At 39.8% G+C, this 16910-nt stretch overlaps 2 protein-coding genes across 2 annotated transcripts; one reads left to right on the forward strand and one right to left on the reverse strand.

Moving 5' to 3' along the window:
• Positions 1-1933: 1933 nt before the first annotated feature.
• On the reverse strand, positions 1934-4691 carry LOC145498363 (peroxidasin homolog). Its single transcript, XM_081478288.1, has 3 exons — positions 4180-4691; positions 3511-3798; positions 1934-3072 (listed from the first exon to the last, which is right to left on the reverse strand). The coding sequence occupies exons 1-3, from the start codon at positions 4298-4300 to the stop codon at positions 1934-1936; spliced, it is 1548 nt and encodes a 515-aa protein (XP_081334414.1). The 5' UTR covers positions 4301-4691.
• Positions 4692-7832: 3141 nt separating this feature from the next.
• LOC145497255 (uncharacterized) lies at positions 7833-10503 on the forward strand. The gene has a single exon (XM_081477079.1). The coding sequence runs from the start codon at positions 8031-8033 to the stop codon at positions 8847-8849; it is 819 nt and encodes a 272-aa protein (XP_081333205.1). The 5' UTR covers positions 7833-8030; the 3' UTR covers positions 8850-10503.
• Positions 10504-16910: the final 6407 nt, after the last annotated feature.

Genomic DNA, 16910 nt, shown 5'->3' on the forward strand with positions numbered 1-16910 from the left:
TTCGCTCTAATGAATGACACGAGGCGTACAGCTCGACGTAAAACACTTGAGCTGATTCAGAGGAAAATGGTCTTAGGCAGTGTCCACACTACGCAGGAGAAATTTGAAAACGCAGCTTTATTTTATTCAGTCAGGCCCACCGTTCAGACTAATCCGTCGTGAAAACGGAGCTTTTCGAAAACGCTCTTGAAACCGGAGGAATTTGAAGACGCCGGCTTTTCGTTTTCGTGTGGACGGAAAACATTTTGAAAACGATGGTGTCACGATAATCAGGTGAATCAGTGTGAATTCTTCCATTTTCAATTCCTCCTTCGTGGTGTGGACGGGGCTTTAACTTTGTCATGGTCGTTTAAGAGAATGCAGTGACAGGCATAAATTAGCACTTAGTTTACGAAGACTTTCCGATGAAATGATAAATTGCACGAAGGGATCGGAGTAATGAATGCACATAAAAGAAAATTAGTTGCTTAGCATTTATTTATAAGGTTTTCTATGCGGCTACTACATCGCTTTTTTAGTACGCAACTTTGCATATAAAAGCTGGCGTATCTTAATCTAACAAATTTTTCGCTAGTAGGCATTTCATTTTTATACATTTATAGCTGCAGAGGTTTCAAATTTTCAGCGCGATAATCTCGGGGGAAACCGACGTGGGTGCTCGACCAAAATTTTGAAGAGAACTCCTGATCCTGCTTTGTGGGCGCGGCTTTTTTTTCTTTTTTTTTTCACTTCTAAGAGGTACCAATTCTGAGACAAAATTAAAATCCAGTTGGTACCGCGAAAGCTCCCGCTATGGACCTCTTGAGGCTGAACAACCTAAGAGGTACCAAGACTACTTCTGTATCCCCTAAATGGTACGAAGAGCACCCCCCCCCCCGTCCTTTTTACATGCGGGCCCCCTCGAGGGGTAACCCGGGCTTAGGTTGAATGAACAATGACAGCTTTTAGTCAATTCAATCGAGGTTATCTGATCAATTTGAATTTTCTACAATATCGACCAAACGATTTCAGTAAGACATGCATTTTAACAAATTGCTTGACATGCTTACATAATCCCATTTTGACCTGATAATTACAGAAAGCTAGATTTATAAACAGAACTTGAAATAAAATAGAAATTACATTAATTTCCGCGAGCCTTGTAGTACATAACTTGCTATCAAGCAACATATCGAAATGAGGTTACTGAATACATAACTTTTGATCATTAATTCAGTAAAATTCCAGTTTATGTAACCTTTACACCAATGATTGAATTAGGATTCAATTGATCACAAGAGACTTTTCAAGTTGGAATCTCTCATATGTCTATTCAATTAATTTAATTAGTTGTTTGTACTTATTACCAAGAGAGACCTTATAAGCGTTATTCCTAGGGAAATCCAGCTCAAGTTATTTTGAGATCCCTCACGGTTTCGGAAATCCCAGGAGTGTCTAGGAATAGCTGCCAATCCCTGGGGGTCTTGCATATAAAAACGTCTGGGATACTCGTTGAAAAATTTGAATTAAACCCCTAAAGCAGACCAATGTGGGTGTGGTTCAAGCTTTATTTGACCCCTAAAAGGTATCACTTAAAATGGAACAGGCCTCTGCTGTTCAGGAAAGGAGCCCGCGCTAGTATCACACATTTTGTTAATTTTTGGCCTTAACATCCCGTACCCCGTTTATTCCAGTTGCAAGAATTAACGATTTTCCTACTCGATATCCCGTATTATCTGATCTAAATATCCCATTAATTTTTTTCCCCAATGATCCTGTATCCCGCTAATTTTGTATCTAAATATGCCATATCACAAAAAGCGATTATCGTTGTCATCATCATCAAGTCCCTACGCGCCAGTAGGCGCATAAGGCCGAAAACCAATGTAGGACCTGGTAAATATTCAATTCATTCAAGAATCTTCACTTTGGTGAACAACGCGTTTTGGATAAACTATGCGTTGTAACATTTTAGTTTACCAAGTGTATAATATCCTCTTTCTCCGCTGCCCCCAGTATCTCCAAACCTGAGTTCGGTTACGGGAAGAGTTGACTTATCTGTCAGAATCCCGCTGTCTTCTCTCCACACATTTTCATTCGCATCACAGTTACAAGGATATCTTGACGACGAACAAGACTTGCTGACTCCACATGCACACTTTTGACTTCCCGGGGGTGCCCCTCCCCGGTAATTCATCTTGGCGCCGTCACGTGACACCCACCAGCCATAATCGTTTTTATTGCTGTCTAACAACACTGATCCATAACACTCGTACTTTATAAATTGTTCACAGTTTGTAGACGCGTCGATAAGGCTGACCAGCTGTTGTTTGCTATAGCCATTGTACTTTATTTTTCGTTGAAAACTACCTGGACTTTCGGTCCCACTAACCAAAGCTCGCTCCTCACTGTCGTGACTGATAGCTGTCACGCCGACTCCATTTTTGTCACGCATGTCGCAGTAAACAGCGAATGGTGCCAACCCACCCGGGCTGATGTAATAAGTTTTGCTAACTGAAAAGCCCGCTTGCCTTATGTCACTGCATGACCCCGGTAATATAACTCGGACGGTAACATTGATTGTCCGCACAGCTACCAAATTTCGTGCATAACAGGTATAAATACCTTGATCGACATGATATGCTTTCTCGATAACGAGCGAGCCGTTTGCCAGCGTTCGGTGCCTTGCCGTCAGTTGCTGATCGTTTGCTCGTGACCAGGTGACCACCACAGGAACATTTGTACTGTCGGCCTGACAAGGAAGAATAAGTGTATTTTCCGTCAATACCGTGACATTTACTGGCGGTCTTGCAGTGAAACGAAGCTTGGGAACCACAATGACACTGGCCGAAGCAGTATCGAAATTAATTACATTCTCAGCCCTACACGAGTACGTTCCGGTGTCCGATACTTTTGCGGAATTTATCATGAAGTTGTTGCCGTCGACAATGAACTTCTTGGTATCCAATCTGGATCCCAGTCTCTCCCAGCTAATACTCGGTCGAGGATGACCCGTCGCTGTACATGTTAATCGTAGATTACCGCTTTCTTCTACCACCTGCGAGTTTGGTCCTTGAGTTATTTTGACTGAAACTGCAAAAGACCATGATAGAGTTGGGTGAACAGAGAGCAATGGCGAAGTTTGTTTCACCAAATGTTTTAAAACATTTGAAACACATTAAAATGTGTTTCTGGCTAGCTTTTGAGATGGAGCATGTCACCATTTAGTTAAAAACTGGAGAGCCGTTCTTTCCTATGTGCAAATAGGAACAGGCCTCTTCATTGGAACTTGGGTGTTCTTACAATGAAATTAGGCAGATTATCTACGAGGTGTCCCAACTGGACACTGCCGTTGAATCACTGCATACTGAAAGGGGCTGACCATCTTTTCACCCTTTCAAATGTTGAAATACCCCTAGATGAGGCACCATAAAGTTTCGCACAAACATTACATAGTACTTATTACTTTTGGAAATTTGGTACAACTTGAAAGTGCCGTGGAAATATTATTTTTGAGTAGTTAACATTCACCTTGTACTGTTAGATAGGCTGTGGCACTGTCGTTGCCAAGAACGTTGACAGCTGAGCACGTGTAAGTCCCGTGATCCGTATACGTCACATGCGTTAGCAGCAATGTGTCATCGGATTGAATTACGTGGCGGTCACTCGTCAGTAAGCCTCCAGTACGCGTCCATTCTATTACAGGTGTGGGAAGCCCCTCGGCCTTGCATTGAAACGAGGCTGGCGTGTGTTCACGAACTGTTAACGAGGTTGGTGAAGTTGTCATTTTGGGAGCAAAAACCGACTGACCAGGGTCACCTGGGAAAAATGAAATGAAATGAATCAAGGGTTTCTACAGAATGGTTAGGATAAAACATCATAAACAGGATTATAAATTTTCTCAACGAAAGATCACAGAGGGTTGTGCCGTGGGATATATAACCTTCTACTGGGAACTGAAGGTCCCATCTAGTTGGACCCTTCTCTAATATAATACCTAAAAGTTACAAAGACTCCGAATTCCTAATATCTTCAATTTTTCTCTTATTGCTAGAAGATCTAAATGGGCATTGAAAATTAGTTGTCATTAATATTTTAAAATCTCTGTTTGTTAGGGTGAGGTAAAATTTTGGTCCCGCGCTGGTTGTCGATTAAGAAGGATTTGAAGTAACTATAGATATGATTTCTCTCTTGACTTACCTTTTTCTCCTTTTGTTCCGTGTCTTCCCGTCTCGCCCCTACCTCCCCTGGGACCTATTCGTCCTGGTTTGCCATGGTTCCCTTGCCTTCCCTTGTCCCCTTTCGCCCCTGGCCCTCCCATGGGTCCTGGCAGCCCAGGAGTTCCATTGTCGCCCTTAGGACCCTGCAAACAGAGTTTCTCATCTCGGGCACAGAATGTGTTTATTATTGTTGAAAACACTTCTCTGATTTGTGTGGTGACCTCGTTTTGAACTGAAGGATCGTTGGCTGGTGAAGACAAGCTTTTCCGTTGACGCAAAAGGTGACTTTTGAGGTCATCGAAACCTACATCTGTAAACAAGAATTTATAATTATATCGTAATTGAAAAAGTGTAGTTTTCAGTTCTGGTAAGCTTTATTTGGATTTCAGCTGCGTCAAAATCAGAAATATACTGAGTCACAATATTTCTTTACCCGAACTTCATATTGAACGTTTTTCTTTACTTGCCGAACTTCGATCATTTCATATTACAGTGCAGACCATAATTATAACGTACCTTGTGTAACACCAATCAAAATGTCTCAGGCATTTCCCGACAGCTCGTTATTGCCTGAGATTCCGTATCAGGAAAGAGCTAGTGAAGCCGAAAGCTGATTTTAAATTGTTTAGTCTGTTTATATTCATTCCCACTTGGAATGCTAAATATATATACCCTCTTCTGTGAAAGCTAAGTCTGAAAGAACTTCCTCGTGTTAAATCAAACGCAGGCAGTATGCCAGACCACAGTCGATAATAAAAAAAATGAAAAGTCACGTATATAATCAGATATATCGCGATGAAAAGTTACACAGTTCGTTGTTTTTGATCTGAAATAGTCAAGAAATGCTATGCTTACCTTTTTTACTCTTTTTTAACCCTTCTGTCACGGATACATGAGTTAGCTTCTTCCTTAGATCATCTAAAGCTGTTTCTACAGACATGACGCGATACTCGAGCGCCGAGTGCCTCGTTTCATTTCGTATTATCCAAGCCGACAACACAATGAGACACAGGACGGATAGTGATGTACCAAGGATGCAAGAAAAACTCAACGTTGTTTTGTTAGACATCGCGGAAAGGAGCGAAATCCTTTCAAACAATGATTTGTTGGGGGAATTGGCGCAAATTTATCAGCAGTGGCATGTATTGAGACTCTATTGAGCTCGGGACGAAGAGGAAGTTGAAACTTGAGAAGAGAAATTCTTGTTGTCACAGCACATTCTTAACTTGTTTTTTATTAACCTATAGTAATTTTAATTTGCAATCGAGAGATTAACATCTTGTTCCTGCATTATCAAGATTACAATAGGAAATCTTCTCTAAGTATAGCTGTTGTCGTTATGTAACACTTTACTGGCACTGAATTGAAGAAGTATGATGCATTTCTACAGTCCCAATGAGACACTGGAATACCTATGTTTGTTATACAACGGAAAAATTGAATTAATTTCCACGTTATTCTCTTATTTTCCGCTCTGAATTCCGAATCGGACGGATTCGTTCGTTTACGTCTACCGTTTTATGCTAACTATATGGCGTGTGAAGCTAAAAAAAAGGTGTATCAAAGAAAAGAAAAATCTGGAGCGAGATTCATTTTATCTAAAAAGCATTAGTATAAATCTACTTGGGTTCTATCACGAATGCCGTCCTCTTATTAGCTATACGCTACTCGCTGGGGTTTTATCACGAATTCTGCTCTCTGATTGGCTACGCTACTCATTATCTGTTCTGTTGTAGATAATGAGCAGCACCTTACAATCCATCTAGAACATTGTGATCTGCAAATAAGGGACTTCTCGTCCAGCCTATATTCTATCCTAAATCCTATGAATATAGAGCATTTTCGCACATTGCACCCAGACTGTGGAATACCCTACCAGATCAACTAAGGACATGCAGTTCGTTCACTTCATTTAAGTCAAAAGTCAAAGCGCATCTTGTTAAACGTATCTATAAACTGTAATTACGATTATATTTAGTCCCTTTAGTTCCTTTAGTTTACATGTATATCTAGTTGATTCATATATAGTTTTGTAATTCTGAAGAAGTAGCGCTATATAAGACTAAATTTATTATCATTACTACCAGTGTGTGCGGTTGTTAATAAAATGGCGGCCGCTTCTTTATGTTTTCGAAGTGTCTGCATGTGAAGAGGATTTTGAAGTTTTGAACGACTAGTAGATCTAACTGCTAAAACAATAAGATTATTCACTCTCGATTTCTATGCGTGATAGTTGACTCGGGTCAGCTGCACCCTCTTCAACTATCACGCGATAGAAATCTATATCGGATAGTCTAATTGTTAAATAGACAACCTGGACCTTATCTGTTATTAGAAATAGTCATATCACAAAGTTAAGAGGTTTACATTAGGACAATTACAAATGGCAAAAATAGCTCATATAACATCTCCATCCTTTGTGTCAATCTCAAAATCATCCTGCTGGCAACACATAAGGAGAAAAGCACGATAGGAGAAAAGGTTGTACGGCTAAGCTCCAAACTATAATCCCCTTTAGTAATTAACTCTATTCTTTATTGTCAGTACCTGTCTACTTGAGAGCGTACTGGCATTGTAAAGAGAAACGACATGTTTATCAGACACTATTGGGTATCACTAGGACGGCCGAAACTGACGTGGAGAAGATCAGTGGCAAAAGAAATGAGAGAGGCTGGCTGGACCTACAGCCACATTCAGAGATGGGCAGCTGGAAGCAACATTGGACCGTATTGGTGACGGCCTCATGTGTCAATTAGGCCCGAAAGGAGATTATGTATTTATACATGCATGTATGCATTGGATATCATCTACGGGTTACTGTGACGGTTGAACAACGCAACCTGTATCTTATCTATTGGAGTATTAGTTAACACTTAACATTAGTTAACATTGGAGAACTAGCTATTTATTAGTTAGTATTATTAACACTGGAAGTGTGGAAAAATGAATGTAGATAGTCTAACTGTATACTACGACCAAGGGTTCACCAAGCAGCGATTGCCAAACAAATTTTGAGGTTATTTATCAAACCACAAAGTACCCAGAAAGATGTTACGACAGACAGACAGTGAGTGTCAGAGAATAAAGGCCAACTGGCTAAGCAAGACAACCTCCTGATTAGTTCTTCATTATCGGGTGGGGAGGAGGCGGAATGGTGTGTGCTCGTGTTTCATCATAACTTGTCGGATCGTTTTGCAAAAATAGATCTTTTTCCACGTCCTACTTCAGATCAGACCTCAGTAGTCTGCACCCTATATTACACCTCAGCTGGAAGCATTATAATACCAGTAATAGATAAATCTTGAGCAGCATTTTCACACTACTACACATTCAAAATCTGCACCCTTTCAGCGTGGCACATACCTGTTTAGTCTACATATTGCAACGCAGATATACTGATCCCCCTCGGCCTCCCGCGGGCTGGGAGATTTAGACAAATGCCGTGAAAAACAAACTTCTCTCGCTTTTTATCCGCGGCTTCTGTAGAAAATAATGATCCTTAAATCATCTGCATTTAGCCTTTGCCTGCGATTTCCGCTTAAGCCAATATTTCTGATTATTCTTTTCGCTTATGTGTACTTTGGTGAGTCTGGTGAAAAGCGGTTTCACAATGCATTGGTCAGTCATGTTCAGCTTAAGTAAGTATTTGCAAGCCACGTGGGAGGGAAAACCCCGCCAATTAATGAAGCGGCCGCGGTATAAATAGTGTTTGACCCAGGAACACACGTATTGTTTAGCGCCAATGACGTCACGCACCACTGATGTAGCCTAAAATACTGCGGTTGACAAATGATGTCAACTAGACAGAGCGCATGAGGAAAAGGCAAGTTGATGTGTTCTTTGATATTGTCCACCAGACGATTATCAGACGATGAGATAGCTCAAGCCGCATTTTTGGCCTGGAATCAACTTTGCTGTAGCTCAGAGCTCCTTCTCAAGGATTTCTGTCATCAAGAAACTCTAAGATCAAGTGGAATCGAAATAGCCTTACACGAACGCCTCAGGTGGTTTATAATTGACGTGTTTGCTCACGAGGGCTTCCAGAGCTCTTCCACGATGAACGGCTATCGTCGACAATCTTTTTGTGGTTTTGCGCCTTCTGTAGAGAGGCTGAAGGATGAAAGATACGGCCGGGTCAAGGCAAGGAAATACTCCGAGGCCAGTATTACGCATAAAATAAACTGGCCGCCGAGCGAAAAAGACCTGGGTGTCTTGAGGAGAACTGTGTCTCTACCGGATTGTCAAGAAATGGCAAGGATGCACTCGAAAAGGCCAACGCGCAGCAAGGAAGTGTTCTCGGATCCCCCAGCAGGGGTCAAGAGAACCAGAAGCGTCTCGTTCGCTCCTGAAGTTGTATTCTTCACTGCGGTGGCCGACAACGATGTGGCAGAGTTAACGAGACTCATGCATAAAGAGGAAATCGATGTGAACCACCAGAGTCCGTCTGGACTGACAGCGTTGCATTACGCAGCCGCTGAAGGAAGTTTCGAATGCCTTCAACTTCTGCTCGATTGCGGGGCTGAAGTGGAGCTACTGGACTCGCAAGGGTGCTCCGCGCTGGATTTCGCGGTGCGCGGGGGGCATTTCGACTGCGCATCATTCCTTATCAAAGCTGGAGCCGAAATCAAGAAGATTGTAAATGGTTTGTGATGGCTGAAAGTGGAACATTGATTGCACCATGTTGTAATCAAAAGAATGCTGTGTGTTAATTGTTCACAACTTAAAACCCTATCTCTCATCGTATTGGTAGATCTAAAAATAAACTTTAGCCCACATGGCCAATACATACGCTTGGAATTTTAAAGGATGGATCAGACGATTTTAATGAAGTATCCAACAGACCACAAGTCAATTTTTAATCTTCTTTTTTCGTTGCTCATGCCTCACGGATTTATTTGTATAGCTTAGTCTTGTGATATGCTTTTGTCTTGTAAAAGCCGCACTAAACATTCCTGGCGTGGTTAAATTAGCATCTGGTTTGGTAATGAGACTTTTATTTGCACAGTAAAAAGGATTTACACGAACTAAAAGACTTTCAATGTGCATTTAATCAACCTCTGCTGTGAAAACCCGCCGGGGGAATCGTTTAGCTCCTGCTTGGGTTGATTCTACGCTTGAGCGCAGTTGGCTTCAAGCAGAAAGGTCAACCTTTAATGGCTCACGTGCCTGTAAAGGAATCACTAAATATTTGCGATATGTCAACTGCAATAAATAGCGTTGAACTTTAGTAGAGAAGGTCACTTTTAAGCTTGTTTACACAAAGCTCGGCGCCGCAATTAAAGACGGACGAAAGGAAAACAAACTACGGATAGATCTTTCTTATGAAACAAGTCATTGGTATAGTTCCACCAATCAACCCTTCGTTTTTGGTTCAGTTTCGCAGAGAATAAGCAGTGAAAGGCTTGTGTATTCAAGTAATTCATCGTTGAGCAGCTTTTGTGCCAAGATTCTTTTATCAGCTGAACTATTTAAATGGCTCGGCCATCAAAGGTGAAACAGGGTGAAAAGAGTCTGGTTATCTAGCTTTATCTGTTTTGTGCAAGTAATAACATATTGAGTGAATTCGTTTTTGTTCGTATTGTCTCGAAAGGCGACTGGAAAAGAATACTTTAACAACCTTTTTATCTTTTGTTCTCCAGGACGTCAAGAAGATTCAGAAATGACTGGGATAATTACGCTTGTGTTTATTCAAAATTGAGAAACTTTATTGACTTTTAGGCTCAGTTGTTTGTGCATTAAGGTCGGCAGGGAAATTAGCAAATAAAAAAGCATTAATCAAGGTCAGACTTTGTCTGTTGATTTCGGGTGTTAGTTCTTAAAGTAGAATTGAGTTTGACAGTGACAAAATATAAATAGTACAGTCTTGCGGCAAAAGCTCTTCCGACACAATTTTTGTTTTTGCGAAAAGAATGCATGGTTACCCCAAGTAAACAGGCCAACTTTTTGGATTAGAATGCTTGTCATACTTTTTGCTCAAATTATTTCCAGGGGGATTTTGTGTGTAATCAGTGCTGTTATAAGTCAAGGCTTGCACTGTGGGCCTCTTTTCGAAGTTAACTTACATGGCCAGTCCCTTGATTTGGTCGTAAAAAAGAGAAGAACAAAGTGGAATTACACGCTGCTCGGATGAGCTTAGTGAAGTATTACTTCCGTTCAGAAAGCGTTTCAATCGTTATGTTTCTTTACTGTTGAAGTCGAATTACAATCCCTACCGGGTATTACTAGCGAATATGGATAGATTGATTGGCATTGTGGTTGTTAATCTTTTCACTCGCTATCACTGTTGTGAAAGCTACTCTAGTCTCCGTACTGAGGTACACAACAATAGACCGACAAAGACATGCTTTTGTGCGATTAACCATTCGGCCAATACAACTACGGTTCCGTGATAACATTAAAGAGTCCTGAATTTTATCCCTGGCTTAGCAAAAGCTAAAATTATTTAGAAATCGTTCTTAATGGATTCTGCACATGTTGAGGCAATGTAAATATTGATCATCTTTGAACGCGAAAATCCTTGAAGACTGATTTGTCAACAACGGAAGATGAAATCTAAATGGAACACTCCTTGACAGAGTGCTTGCATCTGTTGCCTCCAAGACCGGTTTCATTATCATGGGAGAAAAGTAAAGCTGAGAACATTCGGTCCCACAAAGGGGATTACACGAACCCATTGTACTTCACTAATTGGAGACAACAGACTGATCTAGATCACAGTGTGCACTTGTTCGAGATCAGCTTCGATCAGAAAGAACAAAAAAGGACCGGAAAGGAGATTTAATCAGCTCATGTGTCTTAGACTTCTAACGGCGGGTCAATCACCCATGGCCATAAGCCTCCTTAGAATTAACGCAAGACAGACAGACGAACAGACGGAGTGATTACGTAACAAGACATATCAAATGGGTACAAACATGTAAATCGCCGAACTCTTGGCTTCGTGCGAGAACCTACACTTGCGCCTGTCCTTCTGAATTCGCGATTTTTCAACGTGGTATATAAGTCTGAGAGGTGACTAATTGGTTAATTAGTCAACCACTCGATTCGAGTGTCTAATTTTTAAAACATTTTACGGATACAAGCATGCACTCGAATTAATTGGGCTTCTTTTGTGGTTAAAAGTGAAATTTCTTGCGCTTTAGGTCTGCTCAGTATTTCCATCGCAAACCATGCTGAACGACACGTCACAGCAATTTAAGCAAGTTAAGCTTTAATTTCTTTAATCATCAATTTTTGCACAGTTTAGCTAAATTAAACTACACTTTGTTATCGCAATTAATCTGAACATGGTCTTAGGCCGTGATGTTCCTGACATACGGGAGTCGACAGACAGCAACCACCAACACCTTGCCTTATAGCGATCCACCTCGATTATTGCTCCATTAATATCTCTAGATGACAATCCCCTTCTTCCAAACAAACACTTCCACAAATTTTCCCCATATTTTCGCAGTGGGTGTGTGTTAAAGTTTACGAAAAGTTTCTTCTTGCAAGTTAAGACAAAAGCAGTGAAATTTCAGAGGCTAGAAATTATAATAATTATGGCGGACACTGATCTTGCTGAAGTTACAAGCGTTTGCACCTGTTAGAGGAGGAAACATTATTTCGATCAATCAGGTGATCAACTTGTTTAGTACCGAGTGAATTCAGTAGCTTGACTCTTTAAAATTGCTATTATAATATACTCCTCGGGAAAACAGTTCGTTGAATGAAGATCACCTCATCCCTCTCGGTATGTTTGTTCGGCTTAATTTTCATACAAGGTCAGACTGGATTCTGCAACGATCCAGCCCAAATTTTGTTAGCACTTAGCTTTTCAAAACCGTGACAGTCTGAGCAAGAAACGTTGTGTGTGAAGTCATTCAAAAGAAAGTTACCGAATAGTATTTTCATCTGGTGCTGTTCGTCGTTAATTGTTCTATGATTTAGACGGTAAATGCATGTTTATCCTATCAAATGATGTATTGTATTTTGAACTGCACAGCATACTTTAATAAAAGAACAAGGGTGTTCAAACCTTGTGGCGTAAACTCTAGTGTGTGATTATTCAGTTGAACTTGAATTTGTGTCTTTTTTTCATAAACTTGAGGCACAAGGATAAACAGAGCGGTTAAATTTAATTAGTCGCATTTACGTTAACGTGAGTGGACCTCTATACCCTGTTTTGGGTCGTGACTCAAATCAACAACTGCCATTTGACCGTGGTCAAAAAGACTCGTCACAGCCCAACGACCTAGTTTCTGAATAGGCTGTACAGTGGGTTGAAAATTGCTACGCGCAGTTTCTCTGGTGGCCAGTGTATGCGGTTATTTTTCTTTCTATTAATTAAGGTCTCAATTAAAATATTTGTTGCTATACATATTTAATAAGTTTGTATGGGGCTTCTTCGGAGGGACTTACCGTAACATCACATTTATATTTAACCATCTAAGCATTTCCTCACTAATTATGATATATTTTCTACTATTAATTTTCCTTTTGAAAATTTCTCGAGATGATCAGAATATCAATAATCATGACTGGCCATTTTGAATTATTTTAGCATTTAAACGGTAATGAGGATTTAGAAAATTATCAAATCTTTTCGTTCATCAGAATTTGAAGGACAAACTAAGGTGTACCGACAACATGTATTTCTTTGATAGTGCTTAAAAGGAAGGTTCATAAAAACCTCTACATGGAGCGTTTGTCGGTAGTATCGTCTCTTGATTAGTTTTTGAGGACAATTCACAGTAGAACTACAACGAATGCCTATCATTAGTGTTCTGGATTATACCTAGGGTAGTTATTTTTCTATTTAGCATTCAATCACGAGAGCTTTGCGGCTTCTTTAATTTTTCTTTAATACCATGCATCCCGGTTACTAGAATCTCAATAACGGGTCCCGTGTGGTAATCAATTTGATTTGAGTCAAGATCATGATCTATGTGACATGAACGAACAGACCAAGGCAAAGAACACTGAATGATCACTGACAAGCCAGACTGTCTTCCCTCCATCGAACTCCTCAGTGAGGACATCGGAGAATTCGGCGTTGTCCCATGATACATGATGAACGGCTGAAAGCACCAGGTGAGCACAGCTTCGACCAACTAATATTTCGGTTCTCACAATTAGAAACGCTCACCATACTGTACTTGAAAGAATAATAATGCCTATTGCAAAGATGATGAAAAAAAGTAGTTTGGCTATTACCAGGAGAAAGACTGTAATCCAGCTTAATTTGTCTGGTTCCCTTCTGTCCCAGTATTACAATACACTTGGTATTATTTTTTCGATTTAGATCAAGTATGGCAAAAATGGTCTGCAGAGTAGCTTAGTGTGACTCATAATAGTAAGGTGGAACTTGAATAAACATCGTTAAATGGAATATAAACAATTCACGACCCTGTCTAAAGACCCGGCAATAAATCCATCAGCCAACTAAGGCTAAAAAGGCAGCGTAACGAGATGGCTTAGCGTCTACTTTACTAATTCTTAAAAGAATTGAATAGATCTCCATGATCTGGAACGCTTATAATTATGATCCTTGACCCAAAGTATTATTTTGATCGTGACTTCCCACGCACTTGTCCCAAAAAAGTGTACTTTGGCCGGGGTGACATTTTTCGGCATCAGGAAATTTAGAATGTTCTCAAAAATAGAACTTTTCTCAAGACGTCATTGTTTCCGACTGAAATGATAGATTTTACCAGGGTGGTGAGTGAGTTACTAGCAAAGGGCGCATACAGAAATATAACGTTGTATAATTGCTGATCGATCGAAGAGTTAATAATTTACATGAAAATAAAGGAGGGACATGTTTAAGAATAAATAGCCTATAAGTGCGCCCAAATATTGATGTGCAACGAAGCACGCATTGTTGTTTTCTTTTAATTTTATGAAAAAGTAATATTCACGCAGGGTCATTTCGTGGGTGAAGACGATGACAGGGGCAAAGTTTGCGACAGAACAACAAACAAAGCTCCATCGCCCTCGCCTCGCACTAAGGAGCAAAGGAATCTCCAGAAAGAAAGAAAGCCTGAAGATATCTACAGTTGACAGATTATTCACACAGTTTCGAGCCTTGGCGAGAGTTCGCTGTCAATTAAGAGTGCCCCGCAACTCCCATGCATTCTACATGCAATTATCGTGAACTACGTGCCGATCAAGCCTCTCGTCCAAGCCGGAAAGCACTTCATGTATGCACGTATAACGGACCTACATTATTGTTATTATTATTATTATTATTATTATTATTATTATTATTATTATTATTATTAAAGATTCGCACAGCTATTGATGATATTGAAGCTGGTTTCGTCATTGGCTCCGGGCAACAACAAGTTGCCTAGGGAGGCCAAGAAACACCCCTTGTTATTATTATTATTATTATTATTATTATTATTATTATTATTATTATTATTATTATTATTATTATTATTATTATTAAGTAGTTTCTTAGAAATCGATTTTGAAATAAAAAGATCTGCAAACGTAGTTCGTAAACACTGGCTGACCTCAGTCGGAAGACCAACGCAGATATTAGCCCAGTTTACACAAGTAGAAAGAACAAGGATGAAATTAAGGTCAGGGAAGACAAACCGCCTCTTGTGAGTCAACAATGCGTGGTGTATTCATTTCAGTGTGGCCTGTGTTGTGGAGGCTATGTCGGCTACACGTGCCGACACCTACACCAACGAATTGAAGAACACGAAGGATCGGCAATCGGAAACCACCTCAGAGAGCAGCACGGTATGGAGCCAGGAGACATCGCACAGAGTTTTCGAATCTTAAGAAAGTGTCAGAACAAATTTGACTGCCTTATTTTTCAAAGAACTGAAACCAATGCTAAACAAACAGTGCGATTCAATTCGCGCCAAATTATTTGTTCACGGAACAATTCTTGCTAAGATTATTTTATTTTTCCATTGTATATTTTTAACACTTTTTCACATATTTTATCACATTTTAGCGTTCGCCACATTTTTATCTATTATAACTTGTTTTTAACATATTTATGCTAATTTAGAAAATTTTACTCACTTCAGAATGACCTCGGAGAGATCGAAACGTCGTGACTTTTTAGCGCTAGTTTTTATTTCAAAATTATTATCATTACTATTACTATTATTATTATTATTATTTATTTTTTTTTTTTTTTTTGCAAAGAGAGGGGCAACTGCTCCTCCCGTTTATTGACATTCATTGATTATGTTACAATTTGAAAGTGTGAAAATATAGTTAGTCTATTTAACATCAAGTAGGAAGATCATAATAAGCGAACTAAATTGTTGTCTACTAATCAATATTTAAGACGTTTGTGATGGGTACTTCTGACAGCTTATAACCGTAGAGGGGGATTTAAATTCCACGGGAGTGTTGTTATCACTATGGGACATTAAACGTTTGGAAATGTATTTACTATGGGTTAGGTTTGCAGTTACTTGGTGCAAAGTTTTTCTTTAGAGTTAGACGTTAACAGAATTGGAGGTCCACGAAGCTACAGTAGCTAGACTGCCGAAGGACGCATGCCTCATGGCACGGGCATCGGATGAGGATAAGGTTGTTCGAAAATGTGACAATCAGACAGAACGCCGCAAATATTTATCCTGTACGGAAATTAAAATTAAGTTAAGATGTACTTTAGATGCTCTTCACTTATTAGATGCAGCTGGACGTCAATTACGGAGTTACGCCAGAGAAGCTACTCTGAAGATCAAGAGATGACCTCAAGGAAGAAAGGGATACGCCAATGTTTGATGCCGCGATCTAGAGATTTCTTGTGAGAACAATCTGTTCTAGGCTGCTCCTCAATGCTGCTCCACACACGTAGCCTGTCCTTTGGTGAGATGGGGAATAGCGCGAAAAAAAAGGCGCGAGAAAAACTGGGGAACTGTACGTGCTTATTCAATGTCAGAGAAACGACGAATTTCCGTTAAAAACAAGTAAAAGTAGAGGATCTAAGAAAGCATTACTTCATTTAAGCCGCGCAAACAGGAGTCTTGATCCTTGATAGAGCATCTAAACTGATTAAAATAGAAAAAAACGGAGATGGTTTTTTTATCATTACCAGACAGGAAAAAATATAGTATTGCATGCTGTTGATGTTTCAAATGGACTGGAGCGAGTAAAAACACTATCGGGTGGGTTGTTCCACAAACAGTTATATGGAACTGATGAGAACATGGTTTACTAACAGACAAAAACTGAAAAAGGAGGCATACATTTTGACAGATGTATATTGCTAAGAAAAATGATCGATACAGTGGAGATCAGGCTTCTTAGGGTGGCAAACGGAAATTAAATTTGATTTAAGCAAGAGATTATCATAATCTCTTGATGCGTAATTCAGATGAATGTTTTTAGCATCAGGGAATTTAGAATGTTTTCAAATAATTAAATTCTTCTGGAGACATCGTTGTTTCTGACTGGAGTGATAGATTTTACGAGGGTGGGGAGCGAATAAACGGCAAATGAGGCATGCAGCAATGGAAAGTTGTATAATTGCTGATCGATCGAAGAGTTAATCAAATAAAGGAGGTACATGTACATATAAATAGAATCCAGTGCGCCCAAACATTGATGTGCAACGAAACACGTATCACGGTTGTCTTCTTTTGTTAACCAAAAGTAATATTCACTCATTTAATACGTGAAGACGATGACAGTTATAGGCAAAGTTTGCGACAGAACAACAAATAATACTAGAAATCATGCATACCCGATCAC

Source organism: Orbicella franksi, chromosome 9 (assembly GCF_964199315.1).
Source record: "Orbicella franksi chromosome 9, jaOrbFran1.1, whole genome shotgun sequence".
Taxonomy (NCBI): domain Eukaryota; kingdom Metazoa; phylum Cnidaria; class Anthozoa; order Scleractinia; family Merulinidae; genus Orbicella; species Orbicella franksi.

Bases quoted from the DNA above. Each gene is read 5' to 3' on its own strand.
- LOC145498363 (XM_081478288.1), bottom strand. From the start codon at position 4,300: ATGGGAGGGCCAGGGGCGAAAGGGGACAAGGGAAGGCAAGGGAACCAT. The intron at 3,799-4,179 runs GTAAGTCAAGAG...CATTTTTCCCAG, and splicing joins CGGAACAAAAGGAGAAAAAG to GTGACCCTGGTCAGTCGGTT. The intron at 3,073-3,510 runs GTGAATGTTAAC...GGTCTTTTGCAG, and splicing joins AGCCTATCTAACAGTACAAG to TTTCAGTCAAAATAACTCAA.
- LOC145497255 (XM_081477079.1), top strand. From the start codon at position 8,031: ATGTGTTCTTTGATATTGTCCACCAGACGATTATCAGACGATGAGATA.